Source organism: Cupressus sempervirens, chromosome 2 (genome assembly GCF_028749045.1).
Source record: "Cupressus sempervirens isolate cs-2001-9-10 chromosome 2, ASM2874904v1, whole genome shotgun sequence".
In the NCBI taxonomy this organism is placed as follows: Eukaryota; Viridiplantae; Streptophyta; class Pinopsida; order Cupressales; family Cupressaceae; genus Cupressus; species Cupressus sempervirens.
In genome coordinates, this window is record NC_143119.1 from 17592078 (window position 1) to 17612568 (window position 20491).

The 20491-nt window shown below is 31.9% G+C and overlaps 1 protein-coding gene and 1 pseudogene across 1 annotated transcript; both read right to left on the reverse strand.

Moving 5' to 3' along the window:
- Nucleotides 1-489: 489 nt before the first annotated feature.
- Nucleotides 490-8785, reverse strand: LOC149570868 (protein C2-DOMAIN ABA-RELATED 4-like; annotated as a pseudogene).
- A 523-nt stretch (nucleotides 8786-9308) lies between these two features.
- On the reverse strand, nucleotides 9309-14341 carry LOC149570869 (uncharacterized). Its single transcript, XM_089815649.1, has 7 exons — nucleotides 12984-14341; nucleotides 12242-12887; nucleotides 11968-12131; nucleotides 11246-11875; nucleotides 10485-11152; nucleotides 9606-10237; nucleotides 9309-9518 (listed from the first exon to the last, which is right to left on the reverse strand). The coding sequence occupies exons 1-7, from the start codon at nucleotides 14339-14341 to the stop codon at nucleotides 9309-9311; spliced, it is 4308 nt and encodes a 1435-aa protein (XP_089671775.1).
- Nucleotides 14342-20491: the final 6150 nt, after the last annotated feature.

Here is a 20491-nt window from a genome sequence, read left to right on the forward strand (position 1 = left end):
TCTCTATCTATGCATGCACAAGAGAATTTTCCATTAGGAATAAGATAGAGCATGTTTTTCATAAGAGGTGAATAGGTATTAATTGTAATATATGATAGAGTTCAATTTCTCTTGTAAATAAATGATGTGGTCAAATAATATCAAAATGTAGTACTCTCTTAAGGATTTTAATTTCTAATAATTCAATACATAAACATTTCATGTAAGGTTTGTACTTTCCAATATATTATTTAAAGAACATTTTACTATTGTCATAAAAATGCAAATACTAGTTAAAATTTAAATCCAACACATACCACATGTCTTCCTAATATGTTTTTAACTTGCAAGAAATCTAAATAACTCTATTTCTTAATACAAAAGTTCAAGTAGAAATGACTCTACCAAATGAGTTTTATATTGAAGTATCCACACAACCCTAATTTCCATCCTGCAAAAGTCTTGTGTCTTTTCATCGAGCATAGTTTCATAGGAAAACAATCTAAGGAATTAAAAGGTACCATCAACCCATTTGACGTGCAATTCTAGTTGACCAGACTCTACTTTTTGGAGATTTAAGCACTCTTCCTGCACCATATGTGGTCCATCTACACACCTAATACACCAAGAACTTTTCTTATTCTCCCTTTTTAAAGATGGTGGTGGGATTGTCTTTAACTTCCTTGCAGCTTTAGCATCCTTGCAGCACTTGCAAGATTAGCAAGATCCACTTCACCATTTCCTATTGGGTCATCTCTACTAAACCAATCCTTGTCAAACATTGCCTGTATCATAACCAAAACTATATAAGCACTAACGGGTAGAAATTAACCAAGTGTAATTAATTATCACAGAATTAAGAGAGAGAAAATTGCAATTGCCACTTCAAGTACAAGAGGTTGGGATTTAGGTACAAACAAGGTCAAATCCTCGTTCCAAACTGGATTTAGGTTCTTTCTTATAACACCAGTCTTCACTTTCTGCAAAGAATAGATTTCATATTATGAATGTGTGTTTATATTATATAAAATTAAGTTCAATTCTTGGTGAAAAAGGATAATGTACAAAAGCAACTCAATTCCATCATGAACCAAAAAGTGATAGCTTTAGAAGATAGCAAATTCTAAGAGATCACAAATACACTTTTTACTTTTTTTATATTTAGTAATTAAAATAAAATAAGAATAAAATTGTTTGGTTTTTCATCAATCCTTCATCAATTTGGTTTTTCTTCTAGGTGGTGTAAATGGATTAAAGCTTGCATTTCGGGTGCACATTTTTCTATTCTCATTACTGGTGCACAAGTAGGTTTCTTTGCCTCTTCCCAAGGAGTTCGTCAAGGTGACACTATTTCTCCATTCTTTTTTATCATTATGACAGAGGCCTTCAGTAGACTTATTAACTCTTTTAATCAAAAGGGTTGTGGAAAGCTATCAATATTATAAGCACATCTTTGTCCATAACCCATTCTCTTTTTGTTGACGATACTTTTCTCTTTGGATCATCTACATATCAAGAAGCACAAAGTATGAAGAAAGCCATTGACCTATATACACAAGTTTTTGGTCAATGTATCAATGCAACTAAATCTAAAATTTATGTTTTTAATACATCCCAGTTGGTTACCCAAAGAATAATTCGTCTTCTTGGTTTTCTCCATGATCATTTACCTTCTACTTATCTTGGTGTTCCCTTTTTTATGGGATTAAACAAGACTTCTTATTGGAAATATTTGATTGATCATATCAATAGTAGAATTAGTGCCTGGAAGGTTCGCTAGTTATCCCTCTTGGGTAGAATTTTGCTTATCAAAACTGTTCTTTCTGCCATTCCTAATTATTACTTCTCCATTCTACAAGTCCCCAAAGGTATCATCTCTCAAATTGAAACTTTATTTTGCACCTTTCTATAGTCAAATAATATGAATGGTCAGGGGAAAATACTGCTAATTTCTCTTCATGCCATGTCAACCTCTTATAGAACAGGAGGTGTCATACTTCCCAACATTACCAATAGGAATAGGGCTTTTGGTGCGAAACTTGTTTGGCAAATGTATGAAAAATTCTCTACCAAATGGTATCATCTTTTACAAGATAAATATTTAGATAACTTGGAACCTTCCAGATGTCTTACTGTGCTAGACCCACCAAAGGGGTCTATCATTTGGGATTTCATGATTGCTTCTCAAGAAGTTATTACTTCATTCATATCTTGGCAAGTGAACAACAGGGATAGTGTCAATCTTTGGTTTGATTCATGGAATGGGTCGCCTCCCCCCCCCACCTTGCCATTATTGATTTTTTAAAGGATTTCTCAAACATAGTGATTCAAGCTTCAGGGACATCTTTTTATACTTATATCTCAGCTATTCATAGATTCATAGGGCTAGTCATTTGGCAAGACCCCTCAGTTCTTCCTATATCCCACAATCAGGTTGCTTCTTTCAAACAAGTACTAGTTGAAAAGAATTTTTTTAATGTCTAATCAACCAGATTGCCTCTTTTGGATTCTAGCTATAGATGATAAATAATCTATTAAACTAGGATACTTAGCTATCCAATTCAACCAATTTAATTAGACCACATATTGTGCTTTTGAATTGTGTTAGAATAACTTAGTTCTACCAAAAGTGGGATGGTTAGCATGGCTTGCATTAAAGAGCCAAATTTTAACTAGCGATCATCTTCATAGATTAAAAAATTTTGATCCCTTTAACTATGTGTTCTTCCTACAAGTTATAGAAACAATAGATCACCTTCTCTTAAATTTCCCTTTTGCCCAAGATTGTTGACATTTTGTCCTTAATAAGCTTAATTTCCATATGCCATTACCTAATACTCTATGGGATTTATTCCAATCATGGCCAATCTTATACTTTGAATCAATATTTTCATGTCTTTGGAAGTGCATCCCTGCATTTGTAGTATGGGCAATTTGGTGGGAAAAAAACAAGAGAATTTTTAGATAGACATCATCTCTAATCCCTCAATTTTTGGAAGGATTAGAGAGATCAATTGTTGAGCTTGTTAATGCTTCAGTAAGTAAATATAAGGGTAATCACATTTTTTCTCCTCGAGATGGCTATGTTATTCATCGGTGGAAAGGTTTACTTTTTCCTCATCTTCATGTTCCATTGTGTCCATCCAAGATTCCTCTTATCCAAGCACAAACCAAGTGGATTCCTCCAAGTGAGGGTTATTTCAAACTCAATCTTGATGGGGCCTCTAGAGGAAATCCAAGCAAATATGGCTATGGTATAGTCATTAGAGATTTTATAGGTCATGTGATTGCAACAAAATCATCTTCTCTCCTCAATATACTAATAACAAAGTTGAGGCCTTGGCCTTACTTTTTGGTTTGAAACTTGCAAAATCACTTTCTATATCTAAGTTACATGTTGAAGGGGATTGATCCATTGTTATTAATGTGTGTATTAAACAACATGTATATAATTGGTTCATTCAGTAAATATTACATCAAGTATGGCCTCTTCTTGATTCAATCTTTGAATGTTACATCATGCATACTTATAAAGAAGACAATCTTTTAGTTGATTGTCTAGTTAATTTGGGTACTGACGTGGTTTATATTAACTCTTTACTTTCCCAACTTAACCTCCTTGATCTCCCCAACTTAGCGAATATTATGATGCAGAATATATTTAGAATAAGGTTGAGTCCTTCTCATAATTTATTTGATAGTAAATGACGGCTTCTCTATGATTTCACATGTTTTTTCTTTTATGGATCTGACTTGTTCTTTTGAGATATTGCATGCAAGTCAGGGTCTTGGATTGCACTTGCATCAGATGGCTTTCTAATATCATGGTCTCAATTGGAGTTTTGGATGAAGATCAGTGATGGTAATTTTTATGACAGTTTTTGGTTGGGCTCTTGGTTTTGTCTCTGGCACCAAATAATGAATTCTATTCATATGAGTTTTGGGCTCTTTGTAATCATTATATTCTTGATTTGGGAATCTCTAAGACAAAATTTATTAGTGTTGATAGTTACTCTCTCTTGATGCAGTATTTCTTCTTCTGCATCTTTTTTATATCAGAGAATGACCGGAGTTTTTCTTGTCTGATTCTTTTCTCAAAGAAATATTTTGATCTAACTATTATTAATATAAATATAATATTTTGCCAAGAAAAAAAAATGCAATTTTTTTCTATTTTTTATTTAATCGATACATTCCATAGATAGATAATGATTCATAAATAAAACAATCTTACGTTCCTTCCATAGATAGACAATGGTTCATAAATAAAACAGTCGTACCTTCCATAATAGTTTTCTTTAAATACTCTTTTAACTCTCTTCTCATATATATATATAAAACAAGGGAATGAGAATAATACCTGATGGCCGAGTCGGACAACAACGTAAGGATCACTGGTACCTCGCCAATCACGAACTGCCAAATTAGTTCCTTTTATAATACGCAGCTTTAGAATAGCATCTTCCTCCATTTTTGAATTTGACTGCTTCTTGCGTAGATTCATGAAAACAATTAAAGATGCATAGAAAATATAACAGATAAATATTAGAAAAAGATTTAAAACAGTAAAAGTTGTAATTTGAAATTAGACTAATTATTATTTATATAGAAATAAAAATAATAGTAATATAAAATTTTAATTTTTTGAATGTTGATTATATTATAATTATATAGATCAATTTTGAAGTATAAAATATTAAAAATTAGAGTGAAGAAAATATATTTGTATAATTCATAAATAATTTACTTTTGTTTCTGGATTCAACTTTGTAGAAATATTTATATCTCTGTTTTTAATCATTCTATGTTTCATCTTCAATTTTATTCTTTAGCGTGCTCATCATTGTGATAGATTAAGGATTGAGTTGAAACATTGACCGAAAAAATCCTATATAGTTGAATTCATAAATAAAAGTACAAAAATTAGAATAAGCAAAAAAAACTTGTACTAATATTAAAAATCTAATGCTAAAGGACAAACAAGATCAATCATAAGATTTTATAATATCCAAATCTTCCTTACTATTGTTTTTCCCTTTTCATATTTATTGTTTACATTCATTCACAATATAAATCATATTAATATAAAATATTTAAATTTAAAGAATGAAAAAGAAGTTTAAAATCAAATAAGAAACAGAAAAATTTTCTTAGACAAATAAGAATAAGAATTTTGCACGCACTTTACTCATAATTTTATGAACCAGAACTTAATTTAACTTTGATCCCAAAATAATTAATTTAAAAAAGAACAAGTTCAAAAATTGTGAAAAAAATAAATCTAAAATCGATCTCACAAATTCAGTATCTAGCTCAGTTTAACAGTAAAATTCATATTAACAAATATATTAAATTGAGAGAAATTTACTAAACAAAAGAGAGAAGAATTCATCTAAACCTGAAATATAAATGTTGAATAAAAAGCTCTGAAAATCTGTTATTCAGAATTCTCTCAAACCCTTGTCGACGATCTCCTGTTCATGCGAATGCGAACCAAAACACAGACCAACGTTTTAATATGCGAAAAATTGCCGAATCAACGTAAAAATTGCAAATGTATGTGAAACCGCAGGCAAAAGATTCAACTCGAATGGAAAAACTGTGATCTTGCAAGGCCAAAAATGGCCCTAGCAAAAAATTCTCATTTATGTTGGTGAGAAAGAAAACACTTTTATTTGTTCATTCCTTGCTACTGAAGTGTGTTCAGTCCTTTCCACTTTCTAGATTCGTGTCCCTCCTCGTCTTCCTCTAACAAAGCCATTTTATTTCATTGATTTTTGTTTCAACATTATAATATTCAATTTTAATTTTTGACTATTTGCTTGGAATGATTATAAGTTTGGATCAGAAAATGAATTAATCAAGAAAGGAAAAAATTGGAAAAAAAAATCATATATGTTTATACCAAAGTGTTTTTTATATTTATAATGACAAGAAACTTTATTCTTTGACTTACTCTACACTAGCTTATATATACTTATATATATATATATATAAAATGCCGAGAGTCATCCTTCTCGAGGCACCTATTTTAATTTAAATCGTAATGGTTTTTTTGTGTTAGATACGATTTGAATTAAAATAGGTGCCTCGAGAAGGATGACTCTCGGCATTTTATATATATATATATATAAGTATATATAAGCTAGTAGCAGTCGCCGCGAATATGAAACATATAATAATAATTTTAATATTATATATATATATATATATATACACATACATATATATATATTCTATTTTTTTATTTTTGATAAAATTAGTATCGATTTATTTGTTTATATATATATATATATATATATACACACACACACACACACACACACTTGTATATATAAGTATATATATATCTAAGTTTAACCCTAACCCTAACTCTAACTCTAACTCTATCTCTAACTTTAATTCTCCCCCTAACCCTAACCTTAACCCTTTATAATCCTAAATCTAATGCTAATTCTAACCGTAACCCTAATTCTATCCCTAACCCTAAGCCTTACTATAACTCTAATCCTAACTCTAATTCTAACTCTAATGCTAATTCTAACCCTAAATCTAACCCTAAAGCTAACGCTAACTCCAGCCCTAAACCTAAATCTAACCCTAACCCCAACTCTATATCCAACTTTAACTCTAACTTGATCCCTAACTCTAACTCTAATTCTAACCCTAAACCTAACCCTAACCCTAACCCTAGCCTTAATTCTAGCCCCAATTATAACCCTAACACTAACATTAATTATAACCCTAACCCTAATGCTAACCCTAACTTTATTTGTAACCCTAATTATTACCCTTACCCTAACTCTAGCTCTAACTCAATCTATAACCCTAATTATATTTGTAACCCTAAGTCTAACCCTAACCCTAATTCTAACTCTAACTCTAATTGTAACTCTAATTATACCCCTAATCTTAACCCGAACCTATATAACCCTAACTCTAACCCTAATTCTAACCCTAACCCCAATTCTAGCTCTAACCCTAACCTAATTCTAACCCTAACTATAACTCTATTCCTAACTCTAACCCTAACTATGAATCTAACTCTAATTCTTACCCTAACCCTAACCCTAACCCTAATTCTAACCATAACGCTAACTCTAATGCTAATTCTAATCGTAACCCTGATTCTTACCCTAAATCTAACTCTAACTCTAACTCTAAACCTAACCCTACCCCTACCCCTAATTCTAACCCTAACTCTAACTCTAACTCTAACCCTCACTATAATTATAACTCTAACTCTAATTGCATCCCTAACACTAACCCTAACTGGAACCCTAATCCTACTCATAATCCTAATCCTAACACTATATATAATGCTAATACTAACCCTAACACTATATGTAACTCTGACTCTAATCGTAAACCCAATCCTAATTACAACCCTAACTCTAACTCTAAACCTAAATCTAACCGTAAATCTAACCCTAACTCCAGCCCTAACCCTAACCCTAACACTATATATAACTCTAAGTCTAACACTAACCCTAATTCTAATCCTAATCTGAGCCCTAACTCTTACCCTAACCCTAATCTAACCCTGATCACAATTCTATCTCTAATTTTAACTCTTACTGTAATTGTAACCCTAATCCTAATGCTAACCCTAACCCTAACCCTAATGCAAACCCTAACCATAACCCTAACACTAACCATAACCCTATCTCTAACACTAATTGTAATCCTAACCTTAATTTAAATCTTAATGGTTTTTTTTGTGTTGGATATGATTTGAATTAAAATAGGTGCCTCGAGAAGGATGACTCTCGGCATGTTATATATATATATATAAGTATATATAAGCTAGTAGCAGTCGTCGCACATATGGAGGATATGATAATATTTTTTATTTAAGAAATATATATATATATTCTAATTTTTGATTTTTGATAAAATTAGTATCGATTTATTTGTTTAGTTTTATGGTCAGGGTTAGGATTAGGGTTAGAGTAAGAGTTAGGGTTAGGGTTAGGGTTACGATTATAGTTGCAATCAGGATCAATGTTAAGGTTATGGTTAGAAGTAGAGATACAATTAGGATTAGGGTCATGATTATGATTAGAGTTAGAGTTAAGATATTAATTTATTAAATTAAAAAATTAATTTACATATATATATATATATAAGTATTTTTCTAAATATATATGTATATTTTTAAGTTAGTATCGATGTATTTGTTTATTTTATGGTTAGGGTTAGGATTAGGTTTAGAGTAGAGTTGGAGTTAGTGTGAATGTTATGGTTAGGGTTAGAATTAGAGATAGAGTTAGGATTATGATTAGCATTAGATTTAAAAACAGGGTTAGATTTGGGGTTATTATCAAGGTTAGGGTTATTAATAGGGTTAGAGTTGGGGTTAGAGTTAGAGTTAGAGTTAGAATTAGTGCTAGAGTTAGGGTTAAAATTAGGGTTAGGGTTAGAGTTAGAATTAGAGTTAGGGTCAGAGTTAGAATTACAATCAAGGTTAGGGTTAGAGGCATTATTCTCATTGTACAAATATATAGATAAAGTAAAATGACAAAATTATATCTCATAGTAAAATTATATAGATTAAATAAAATGAGAGTTATATCTCAAGGTACAATTATTTAGATAAAGTAAAATGACAAAATTGGAAGATCTGAATTCACTACATGGAGAACATTTCTCCATAATGATGTAAGTACATGACATATTCTTCAGAGATATAATTTTTATTGCGGCCTTCATTTGTTAATTTATCATAGTACACTTCTTTCATCATGGATGGAAACGCATCTACTTTTGCAGATGCATTACGAACAAATCTCACAATATCTTCCATGCCAATAATGTCAACTTCTTGTACATCATCAATTGCCAGAGCTGCATTCTCAAGAGCTATGAGCATAGTTATACAGGACTCTTTAATTATCTGCTTGCAGCTATCAAACTCTGTCTCAATAAAATGGTTCGAGCCTGTGGAAGCTGTTGGGCTCATGTCAGCTATCCTTGACTCTCTGTTAGAAGGTGTCATTGCTAAAAGAAAATATGATATATATTTAAAATTAGAATCATGTGAATAATAGTTAATTTGAGGGATATAAATTTGAAATCAAAATATTTTGCATAACATAATAAGTTAAGTAACATTATGAAGTGTAGAGTATATCAATGTAAAAATCATATTGCATTGAAAAATGCAATGAATTTTAGTGTATGAAAACATAACATTATAATGACCATTCGTATACATTAAAGAATAAGAAAACATAATTTTGTAGCATCTAGTACCAATGTATTGTTTGAAAGTAATAAAGCAAAAATTTGACATTAAAAAGAAGAACAATTAATTACAAACTATTACATCATTGATGTTCAAGGTTTCTCAATCTGATTTCCTCTGCCTTCCTAATTGAAAGTTGCTTCCCGCTTTTCATTTTTTCATAGCGGTCATATGTAAATGGTGGCATTATTCTCAATCCTTCAATAAATTTTACACGAGAAATAGCCACAAATGTTAATCCAGCTCTTTCCTTTGGACCTATATCAATTATTGCTTTTTGAAGAGTTAGTCCCTGTGATTTGTGAATTGTCAATGCCCATGCCAATCTTAATGGTAGTTGGAAGGAACTTCCCCTCTATAATGGAGATATAGGAACTACTTTTGGATGGTGGTCATCAAATGGTATTCCAGAGTAATTATCAAATTCAACAGTGACATAGGCTGGTGGTTCAGTAGGACTGGTTCCAGGTCTATACACAATTTCTTGAATATATCCTAAAGCTCCATTGACAAGGCAAGCTTCTATCCAAAGATTTGCAGTCAACATGACCCTAGAATCTTTACTAATTAATAACTCTAGATCAAGTTCATCAGTTGAACCATCTTGAACTATGTTACCATTCCGTGTCTTAGTTGCAAGACTACATGCAATAGGATACCCCAAAGAGTGAAACATTCTCCTATTGTGATTGTGGACATTACCATTGGTTGAGAACAAATGTACTTCTTTGTTAAAGTCATCATTTGTTGGAGCATCAAGCTGTAGAGGGATCCTCATCATAAGAAGATTCCAATCATCTATCTTAGGATTGGCATCTCTCAAATTTGTTAGGAGCTCACGAAATCTTTCTTGATCTTTGTCCTGACCTTCTTGCCTAAATATTTTATCTAATGTAACTATTGTTTTGAATTCTTGCCACAATAATTTAGCTCTCCTTTCACTAGCATATGCTGGTTTATCACTGACTGGAGGTAATTGACCAAGATCACCAACCAAAATAATAGATAGACCTGAAAGAAAGAAAATAAAGGTTGAAAAATGTATTAGGAATACTTCATATGGGTTGTAATATGTACAAATATTAGTTCACAAAAATAGAGTTAACTACAACAAAAGCTTTACCTGCATAACTTCTGTCAGCATTTTCCGGGAATGCTTGTCTAAGACGGGTATCAATATTTTCCAGCAAGTTTTGCCCAATGAAACTCATTTCATCAATCAAAATATATCTAATGTGAGCCATTTCTTCTTGAAAACTTGTAAGTCGTGTCCCCTCCAATTGAGTAAAATCTTTTATTGGTATTCGCAAGTTTGAATGAATTGTTGAAGCTCCTATATTGAAAGCTGCTACTCCAGTCGGTGCAAGTAATAGAAGTGGAGAAGGATTTGGCATTGCAGCCATATGAAGAGATTGACTGATGGCACCGATTAGATAAGATTTTCCTGTTCCTGCAGTTCCTTGAATTATCATACATAGAGGGTTCCCCGCCTGATTGCTATGGTAATGTGTCATAATAATGTCAATGGCCTTTTGTTGCTTTCCACTAAGAGTTGAAAAGTTGATGCATTGTGGAATGTCATCATACATGAGACATCCATGCTTCTTCATTTCATCAATGAAGTTGATAGCTGCAACAGTATTGTCTTCACATTGATATCCAATAGACCAGTTTGTATTCCTATCAATATCCCTTCTTCCCAACATGTCTATTTCAAAAACTTGCATATGTTGACCATGATGCAACCTGGATATGATTTCCCATTCATGCTCTGTAGTATTCTCTTGAGCACGTACAATATCTTCTACATCTGAGTCGCTTGCAACTTCATTATTTTCTGTTGGTTCTACTCGGTGAATATGCCAAGGAGTATAATGGAGTGACTCCCAATTGGCCACTATAGTAGCATCACTATCACCAATGTCCCTTTCAATGTCACGAAAAGGTTTGTAGAGCAACAATTCCGATGAACAAAATTCAACCTATTTGTTGGAGTCTCGCAGAGGAATCGATATAAACCTTGGGAAAACTCTAACTATAGCTGCTATTTCTCTTGGCCCCCATTTGTTATCTCCTCTTTTTTTAGGATTGTAAATCCAAGATCTTTCTGCATCAATTAATGTTATACCTTCCATACAAAGGGGTCTTGATTTATAACCTTGTATGAAAGATTTTGTATGATCTTCCTCATTATTCTCTATATTAATTGTTACAGGCTTGAAAACTTCACGTGAAACATTTAGATTAACAAACTTTCTGCTACACTCAACCAATGGAAGCTCTAACAACATATGACATGTTTCCTGAGCGCCAATGTCTCTTTCTATAACTGTTTCTGTGAGAAGCTTTCTATATGCCCTTGTTGCAAGATCATCTGGATTTTCCAAGTTTGATAAAAACATCAACATTTGATGATATGTTTCAGAACTTCTTTCAGCTTTTGAAGTATACTTTGCAATATAGTTGATAACTGCATGTCTAGAAAGTACGGGTTGCCAATCAACATTAGCTCTCCAGAGCTGCAAGATGTGTCGATTATGTGTGTTAACTCTGTCATCATTTCTTGCTGGCTCAAATTTTTTTTCACCAGTTTCTACATCCTCATATAATCTAGACCCATCCAAATTGACTGGCCAAGGAGCATTATACCTGGGAGGGATAAAGTTATAAGTTTGTAATGATGCACCTAAATAGTTTATGTATTATATGGAAAAAAAAAATTAAATTCACACAACAATTACCTACAAACCATTCTTCCTCTCTTTTTACGTAAGCATGCACCCTCCTTGCAGACAGTGTGTCTTTCGGCACAATTCAATATCTCTTCATAGTCTTGATCAATATCCATCTGTGCTAGTTGTGAAGTATCTTTGAGAGATGGATGTAGACCAAAATGTTGAAAAGCCTAAAAATAGTTGTAGACATTATCGTTAGTTATTAATAAAATTTGTGCTTAAATAAAGTTTTAAGAATCATAACATAGTGAGATATGGCATCATATAATTGAAAATATACCTGTATATTTCTTTGGTGCACATCATGTCTAGGATTCCATGCATGAATAATAGAATGAAAATATCTTTCAGCACTTTTTCTCTCTTCCTCATTTGCCCAATCAATAGTGTCCATGTTCGGTGCTCCTTCCAACCATAGGAATCCATGCACATGAGGTGAACCTCGATGTTGCCACTCATATCTACACCAAAATTCTTTTACTTTCATACCCTTTTGAAGAATTTCTTTTCTAAACATTGTATGTCTGAGATGCATGTAATGTGCAACAATGTGAGGATAGTCAATGATATTTTGTCTTCTCCATTTTTGAGCCTCCCATGGATCACTCGATGGTGTCCCAGGCATTAATGCATGTAAGTCAGGCCACTGCATGTCTGCTGCACTTAATGTGAAAAAAATTGTTGGAGTTCCTACTTGGTCAAGCAAGTCTATTAATTCACCTTTGCATTTAGCCCAATACGACCTTGTGCCTCGTAGACTTTTTCCAAACCTCATCACCCTATCAGCCAAATTACTACGTGGCATAGTCTCCATATGTTCACGTAACTCATTGATTGTAATTGGCAAATCTTGTAAATTCCTTTTTACAAATACACGTGATGAACTTTGCGCACGATGTCGCATTATCATGTTTGTCATAAAATACCTGAAACATGGATGTTTACCAAAACGATGATCCCTATACCGAATCAAATGCTTAGCAAATTCATGAAGATAAACTCACTTTATTCTTGGTTCTAACCAATCACATCTTCCATCAGGAAACAATGTTGGAAAAGCCATATCTAGCAATCCCGACGTAACATATTCATTGATAGGAGATGCACCTATAGCTGGCCATTCAATTAATTGAGATGGAATTGAATCAGGATTGTTCACCCATGCATGAATTAATTCCATTTCTCTTTGAGCATTGGGTGGTCGAGAGGCCATAGATGTAGTATGCTGAAGTATATTACCTTCATCTACCTCCATGAGTGGACCAACAAAAATTACCTCATTTGCATCAGAATCAAACTCCATCTGCACTGTCTTCAACCTATTAAAAATATTATCATCAGAATTTTGGGTCAACTCATTGAGAGAACCTTCATCGATTGTAACATCTACATAAAAGGGGTCATTTTCTATTTTGTACATTAATGCTCTATACACACGGTCCTTATTTACAGTAAAGTTATAACTGGTGCCACGTTGATCCTGTCTACGAACAATAATTATGGGCAACTTGTCAATTGAATGTGGTAAAATTTTGGATACTTCTTCTACATGTTGGGGAAACCATATAGTGTGTCCCTTGTACTTGTATTGACCACCAGTTGCATGTGTAACTTGAAGTATAGGACTAACACGTGCAATCAACATCTCTTCAACTTGGGTCAAATTTGCAAACACTTGTGGCTGAGACCCAGGATCCATATGATTTAGAGAAGAAAATCTATGAATACCTATCTCTTGTCGACACCTGTTACATATAGGACCTTCAGAAGTACGATAAACTTTCATAAAAAGATATGATTCTTGACAAACATGACACATATTCGGAGTCTTCAAACTATCTAGTTGATGTCTAAACTGCATCTGAAATCTTCTAAATTCACTATCAAGAAGACCATTTGGGTTTGCAACATTTTCCATAGTTCCTTCAACACCATCATTCATTCTCAAACAATTTCCATGCTGTGGGGTTGCAGGAACTCTTTCTACTGAGCTAGAATTTCCATGTTCAACGTCTAACTGAATATTTCCATGACATTTTTGGTTGTAACTTTTAGTTCCTTGGGCATCATTTACTTGATGGTCATGTTCTGGTTCATTTTGAAGGAGGATTTGTGGACTATTTCGACGCCGTCTATTTTTTTCTACATTTCTTCCATCTCTATGTTGGATTTCCAATTCTTCCATTGTTTCTTGAGCCCTTCTCCTAGCATGTCTCTCTCTATCAACTTGGTTACGCATTGTCCTTTGTTCGTCTATCTGAGCTTCTGTCATTTGTTCTCTTTGACGTCTACGATAGTCTCTTTGGTATCGTCTATTATATTCTCTTTGGTATTCTATTCTCTCTTCCTCTGATTGAAAGTTCAACCTCGGTCTCACCATAGCTAATTATATTTAAAAAATGAGTTAAGTTAGAAAAATAAATGAAAAATACAATAAAAAATCTATCATTATATTAAGAAAGAATTTATTAACATTAATATAATATAAATATGGCGGCATTGCCATCCATATGTAAAATTCGAAAATGTAAGCTAACATTTTAATTAAAAATAATAATATATTAACATTAAAATATTATGTTTGATATGGCGGCATTTCCTTCCATATATAAAAATTTAAAAACTTAAACTAACTTTAATTTATACACATTATATTCTAAGCAAGTTGGAAAGTTGTGAACTTTTAAAACTTCGTCACCAAAGTAGTCATATTGTGGAATCTAAATTTTAAGTCACCTTAGATAATGGAACAAATATTAAATATTAAATATTTTAGATACAGAAGAAACATTAATATAATATAAATATGGTGGCATTGTGATCCATATTTAAAATTAGAAAATGTAAACTAACATTTTAATAAAAATAACAAAAGTTAGTATAACATTAATATGGCGGCATTGCCATCCATATGAAAAATTAGAAAATGTAAGCTAACATTTTAATTAAAATATAATAATATATCAACATTAATATATTATATTTGATATGGCGGCATTGCCTTCCATATATAAAATTTAAAAAATGGTAAACTTATTATTAACACCTACATAAAAACAAACATGGAAATATAACAACTCCATTAAAATATCACTAACAAAGTATTTGAATACCTCTCTAAATATATTATTAAAAATATTTGTATAATTTAATTTTTTTAAACAATAAATTAAAGCTTTATAAACAATTATTCTCGCTAGACAAATATTTACACCTTCTTCAAAAACAAAGAGAAGTCAAAATTTAAAATAAATTTAAATTAAAAACAAGTACAATACCAACAGAAAGGAAACTTTTATAAATAGGAATTTTCATCATAAATAAACCCGTTATAGCAACTATGAGTCCCTATTATATATTGAATATGGACATGCAAGATCATTCTCTGGGCAGGCAAAATGGCATAAATCGGCAGATTATTATTCTCTGTGCAGGCAAAATGGCATAAATCGGCAGATTTAAAATGAAGCATGTGCCGATTTATACGGGAAATGCAACAATATTTTGTAGTTTTATTTTTGTTTTCAATCATTTTAGCAACAAAAAATTCAGTACAAAGAACACCTGGTAAATAGCGGCCATTGAAATTTTAAGATCCGAGTATCAATTGCATGCTAATTGACAAAACCTTCCAAGCAGCTAATTAGATACTCATTGAGTATAAATTCTTAAATTTGATTTAGGCTAACAACTTCAGGCAAACAACATATACTCATCAACTATATATCCTCCAATTTGTTTCACCTAATCCCAAGAACGATAAAAATTTAGACGAGAAATCCAAGGAAATTTTATTATTTTATTTTGTTTTCAATGGTTTTAGCAGTACAAAATTTAGTAGAAAGAACACCTGTTAAGGACGGATTTCCTGCACTTACGTACATACCTTGATCGAATCCACTCCACACAAATTCAAGTGCTTCTAACAGCAAATACTCTACTCGCCCAGAAAATACTCTACAAATACTCTGCTCACCTAGCAAATACTCCGCTCCGCTCGATCACATGTTCAGTAAAAAGGAGGTCTGGGCACGTATAAATAAAAGAATTTGCTATCGTTCCACTTCCGAAAACTGAAACGTATGACAGCCTGGTCTTTAACTTTTGCATGGCATGATATTTGAAACGATTCTAATACCATTTTGATTGCCAGTTACAAATTTCAAACGATTTTGACAGGTGGTGATGAATATTTAATTTAAATCATCTGTAACTCCCGTGAAATCTTTTTTCCTTACACAGGAATATTTGTCGGCATATTATTGTGCTGGGAGGTGTTGTTGCCATTGTATATGCCTCTCGGCATAACAAAATGATGTAATTTTAAATTTAACAAGGTTTTATAATATAAACACTTATGAGCACTTAAAGAGATTCTTCAAGCACGAGAATGCTGTTTCGAAATGAACTAATGATAAATGTTTATTAATTCATTAATATTGTCTAGAATCTTAAATAATGTTTGATTCAATTTCCCTTTTTAAATCTTTATCTTAAATCTAATTTAATTGTCAATATGTGTTAACATCCATCTAACATCACATTCACTAGGCATGCTCATTTAATTCTTATTATCCAAACCATCATAAAAAAGAAATTAACACAATCACAACCAGAAATAACAACTACTCATTTCATAAATTTAGAAATGTGTTGGACTTAGTCCCAACCATGATCAAGTTATACTTATAAATAATTCTTAAATCAATCAAGTGGCAATATCTCATTGGAAAAATAATTGTATCATAATCTACAAATATAGGAAAAATAATTGCATCAATATCTAGTGCCACATAGTGGCATGTACTTATAATAAAAAAATGTAATTTAATATTGAATATTTCAAGTATAATCAATCATTTTATTTTTGAAATATGAAGTTGTGATAGTACTACTATATAGTATATAATAATATTTTTTAAGTATTTTAAAATTGTGATAGTTTATTATTTTTATATAGAAAGAGTTAATATAATATTATATATAATATATATTAATATTTTAAAGTATTATTGTAAAGTATTTTAAATTGTCACTTTTTATTATTTTGTATATTATAAGTTTAGTATAAGAAATAGCTTAGAATGTATAATAGTTGTATATTATATTATTGTTCAATAGTAATATATTATTTAATTATAACCATTTATTATAAATTTATAGAATTAATTATTATATGTAAATTGTTAATAAAGATATATATAATTATATAGTTTTATGAAATATAGGTATATATTGTAATTAACAAAATTATCATATAAATTGTGCGCCAAAATTTTAATTATATATTATTGTTCAAATATAACTATAGTACATTATTGAACTCTTAACATATATCACAAATCACAGATTGTGTATCAAAATTTTAGTTGGAAAATATGAAATATGGAGAGCCTTTCAAAACAAGGGCTCCTATAACACAAAATGAATTCAACAAATCAAATTTAAGATATTTAATTATCTTTTCACCCTTTAATCTATATTTATTTTCGTCTTTTTCATTAAGATAGCATGTACAGGTCATAAACATCAAGAGACATACATATTCACTGACTTCATCAAGCAAGTGTTAATTTATACTAAATTTCAACTCATATATATTAGAACTTAAACATAGTTGTCTTATTGATAGTTTCATTAGTTTGCATTGTATACATGCGGTGGATCCATTGATGGTTGAAATCTATTATGGCTGACTTTTACTTGATGATTGGTTAAATTTTTTGAATCTAATTGATTGTAGATTCACCCCCCTCTAAATAATCTTAGACCTTAAGTATATTAACAATTAGTATCTTTCTAGTGGCTAAAGGCTTTTTCATAGTAAAGTTCAGTTATGTTAAAGATAGGAAAACTATTTTGTGCAATCACAGTTTTTCATGGGAGGACAGATTTCCTCTTATGGCCAAACTGTGGCATATGGATTTTGATTCGCTTACTGAATCCTTTAACAAGGTTCCTATCTAGGTCTGGTTACTAAATCTCCTTATGCATCTCTAGCTAGATTCAATTTATGAAGCTATTGGAGCTGCCATTGGTGATTTTTTATATGTGGACCCAGACACTTCGAATATCCTTCATTCAACATATGCTAGATTTCTTATAGAGATGGATATTTCTAAGGGCCTTCTTGAGTTGGTTTTTTTGGATTCTTCGAGGGCTCTTGGACCCAAACATTGGATTATGAAGGTATCCCTTTTCACTGTAGAAAATGTCATATGACTAGTCACATTGCTACTCGTTGTGTTGTTGTCAAGACTAAATCTAGGCGACCACCCTCCTGGTGGTCAGGGGCCTCTTTTGAACACTATTCGGTGGTTAAGTCTTGTGATGTGCCTCTAGATTTAGTGGTTGTATCTGCGGATGTATCTTTAGTTGTTGATCTTTCGGTGCTAGTGTTAGAGGAGGTTCCTATTCCTTCTCCTGCCCCAGTACTAGATGTTCCTCCTAGTCCTGTTGGGTGCTAGGACACTTTACCCACTCCTACTCCTGCCCTTGTCCTTCCTCCTGGTTCTGGGGGGGGCCAATTGGCTTTGGCCTATTGTAGGAAGAATGTTGGTTTTTCATATTCCCCTGTGCTTCATTGTTCAGTTTCTTTTGGGGATTAGATTGCTAAGGCAGCTAACGTGGAGGATGGTTGGACTGTGGTAAAAAGAAACATCACTAGACCATCTACTCCTTTAGAAATGAACCTCCAATTGTGCAAGGGTGGCTCTAAATCAAAGGGTAAATCGTGATTTATCTGGCTCTGCCCCCTTGCTGGATCTTTACTTTTGGTTGGTGATAGGCTTTTTGTCACCTTGGTTACCTTATGTTCAAGGGGTGACCAGTTCTGCTTTTGCTAGTAGTATCTTTGTTTTTGAACTTATTGAAAATTTTAAGACTTGTACAGGGTTTCAGGATCCCTTCAAAATCTATTTATCTTATCAAAAATAATTTGTTTATAGGTAAACCCTGGAAGTTTGATTGCCATGGAGTACATAGTGGGCATACATAAAATATATATTGTTTGAAAAAGGGTAGAGTCTAACACAAGTAGAATCCATTAAAGGAAGCATAAGAATATGTTTAGTTGATGGATGCAAGTTTCCAAAAGGTATGAAGCATGATTGTATGTGCCTTTTATTTTACAAGTTGAATAAAGGAAGTAGAAGATGTACCTACAGAAGTCACAAATTTGTTGGATGAGTTTTAGAATATTGTAATTGATGGATTGCCACCTGTAAGAAAGATTAGTCATCAAATAGACTTGATTCCTAGAGTTAATTTGTCAAATATGGGAGCTCATAGAATGAATCTAGTAGAAAGTGAGGAGTTGAATAAACAAGTGCAAGAGTTGTTGCAAAAGGGGTTGATTCAAGAAAGTTTGACCCCATGTGTTGTACCAAAAGTATTAGTGACAAATGGAAATGGAAAATGGAGGATGTACATAGATTCTCAATCTATCAATGAAATTACTATCAAGTATACATTTCCCTTGTCAAAGATGGATGGCATCATGAATTGTTTCAATGGAGCTTTGTACTTTATACAGATATATCTGAAGAGTAGATATCACAAAATATATATAAGAGAAGAAGATGAATGGAAAACAACTTTCAAGAAAAGGTAGGGTTTGTATGAGTGGTTAGTCATGCCCTTTGGTCTAACCAATACACGGAGCACATTCTTGTAACTCGTGAATGAGGTACTAGAAGAATTTATGAGTAAGTTAGTCATTTTTATTTGGATATATTTTGATTTTGAGATACATATTAGAGGAGAAATAATACATATCCATAAGGTATTTGAGAAGTTAAGGGAAGAGAAGTTATTGATTAATCTAAAGAAGTGTAATTTTGTGAAGAAGGAACTAGTGTACATAGGATTTTTTCTCTCAATGGATGGTCTTAAAATGGACCAAGCAAAAGTGAAGGCTATTCTTGAATGGCCTACTGTAAGGAGTACTTCTAAAGTAAGATATTTTCATGATTTGGTTAGCTTTTACATAACTTGTTTATCAAAATATTAAACAGTACCAATGGACCCTTGATTGAAACAATGAGTAGGGATGATAAAGAATTTAAAACAGAGTACATGTGTGGCAAAAACCTTTGAATTTTTGAAAATAAAATTTATAAACTAACATGCTTTGGTGTTGGGTAAAAGTACAAATCTATATCACAATAGAGGACATCTAAACATATTTTGGCCAAAGCTCATTTCTCCATCAAAATTCAATTTTCTTCAAAAAAATAAAAACATAACCTATAATAGAACTTGGAATCAAGGTCACCATCATATAATTTCCTACTATTTTGATTAGTTATAATATGTTATAATTTCAAAATACTGCAATTAGGTATTTTTAATTTTTTGATGAATAGACTTTTTCCATTAATTTAAAACTTTAAAGATACATATTCACAAAAAAGGGGCCAAGGTATATAGGATCACCCCACGAGTTCAAATGGCCCAAGGCTGAAGATCAACTATTCATCGAGAAAAGAAATATAAACAAAAATTAAAAAAATTAGGCTACAAGAGTAGT